General features: G+C 58.9%; 1 protein-coding gene across 1 annotated transcript in view; it reads right to left on the reverse strand.

Annotated features, from left to right (window-relative positions):
- Positions 1-16: 16 nt before the first annotated feature.
- The window catches only part of RNF115 (ring finger protein 115), a 17,482-nt gene continuing 16,631 nt past the window's right edge, over positions 17-867 (reverse strand). The window contains exons 10-11 of the mRNA XM_009279155.1: positions 462-588; positions 17-243 (exon numbers count right to left, since the gene is read on the reverse strand). Of these exons, the coding sequence (XP_009277430.1) occupies positions 467-588 (122 nt within the window). The 3' untranslated portion in view covers positions 17-243; positions 462-466. The remainder of the gene's footprint in view (positions 244-461; positions 589-867) is intronic.

Here is an 867-nt window from a genome sequence, read left to right on the forward strand (position 1 = left end):
CTGCTACTCTTTTTTTTTTTTTTTTCCTTTTTGTCGTCGTTTGAATTATAATACAATGTACATCTGTAGCAACGATACTCCGGCCAGAGCCCCCGGGGAAGCCCTCGGGCGTCAGAAAGTCCATCGGTCGTGTAGTTGGCTTTCACTGCTAAAGCTGTTACTCGCTGAGGCCTCGGGGTTTTGCGTTTGCCGAGTCGAATCTTCCCCCTTTAAGCTCTTCCTGCACACCGGACACGTGTCGTGCTGCAAGAGAAACGCGGGGGCTTCAGGGAAACGCCGCTCGGACGGCTGCTTTACCCGGCTGGTTTCATCCCGTCAAGACATGCAGGGCCGGGCTCGGAGACGGGGCAGCTCCCGGGAGCCCGAAGAGCGGCGGGGGGGCGGGCACGGCACGTTTTGTTGTGGAAGAAGTGATGACGGGTTAACTGCCGAACTTGCTCTGCCGCCCGCGGGGCTCTTACCAGCTCTAACCAAACCATAACCACGGCACGATGCAGTTGCTGTGGAAGAAGTGATTGCAGGGTAACTGCCGAACTTGCTCTGCCACCGTGTAGTCCTCTTTGCAGACAGGACACTCCAAACCCGTATCTGGAAGAGAGAGAGACAGAGCGAGGAGGGTGAAGCAGAGGGTGGCTTTAGCTCTCCGGGAATACCGGCTCCGGTCTTTACAAGCCGGGGTAGGTTGGCGGACAACCTGCCGGGGACGGCGGTGTTCACCGGCCAGGTATCGGAGAAATCCCTCGCGTCCTCTGCGGACGACTGGCAGCAGAGACAATAAATCGGACTAAGGGTACTGGAGCCGAGTCCCGCCGAAACTTCCTCGCCCAGGACGAGGGCGGTTTCGCGAGGCCGGCGGGGGGGGGGGGG

The sequence above is a fragment of the Aptenodytes forsteri genome, unplaced genomic scaffold (assembly GCF_000699145.1).
Source record: "Aptenodytes forsteri isolate BGI_AS27 unplaced genomic scaffold, ASM69914v1 Scaffold419, whole genome shotgun sequence".
NCBI lineage: Eukaryota > Metazoa > Chordata > Aves > Sphenisciformes > Spheniscidae > Aptenodytes > Aptenodytes forsteri.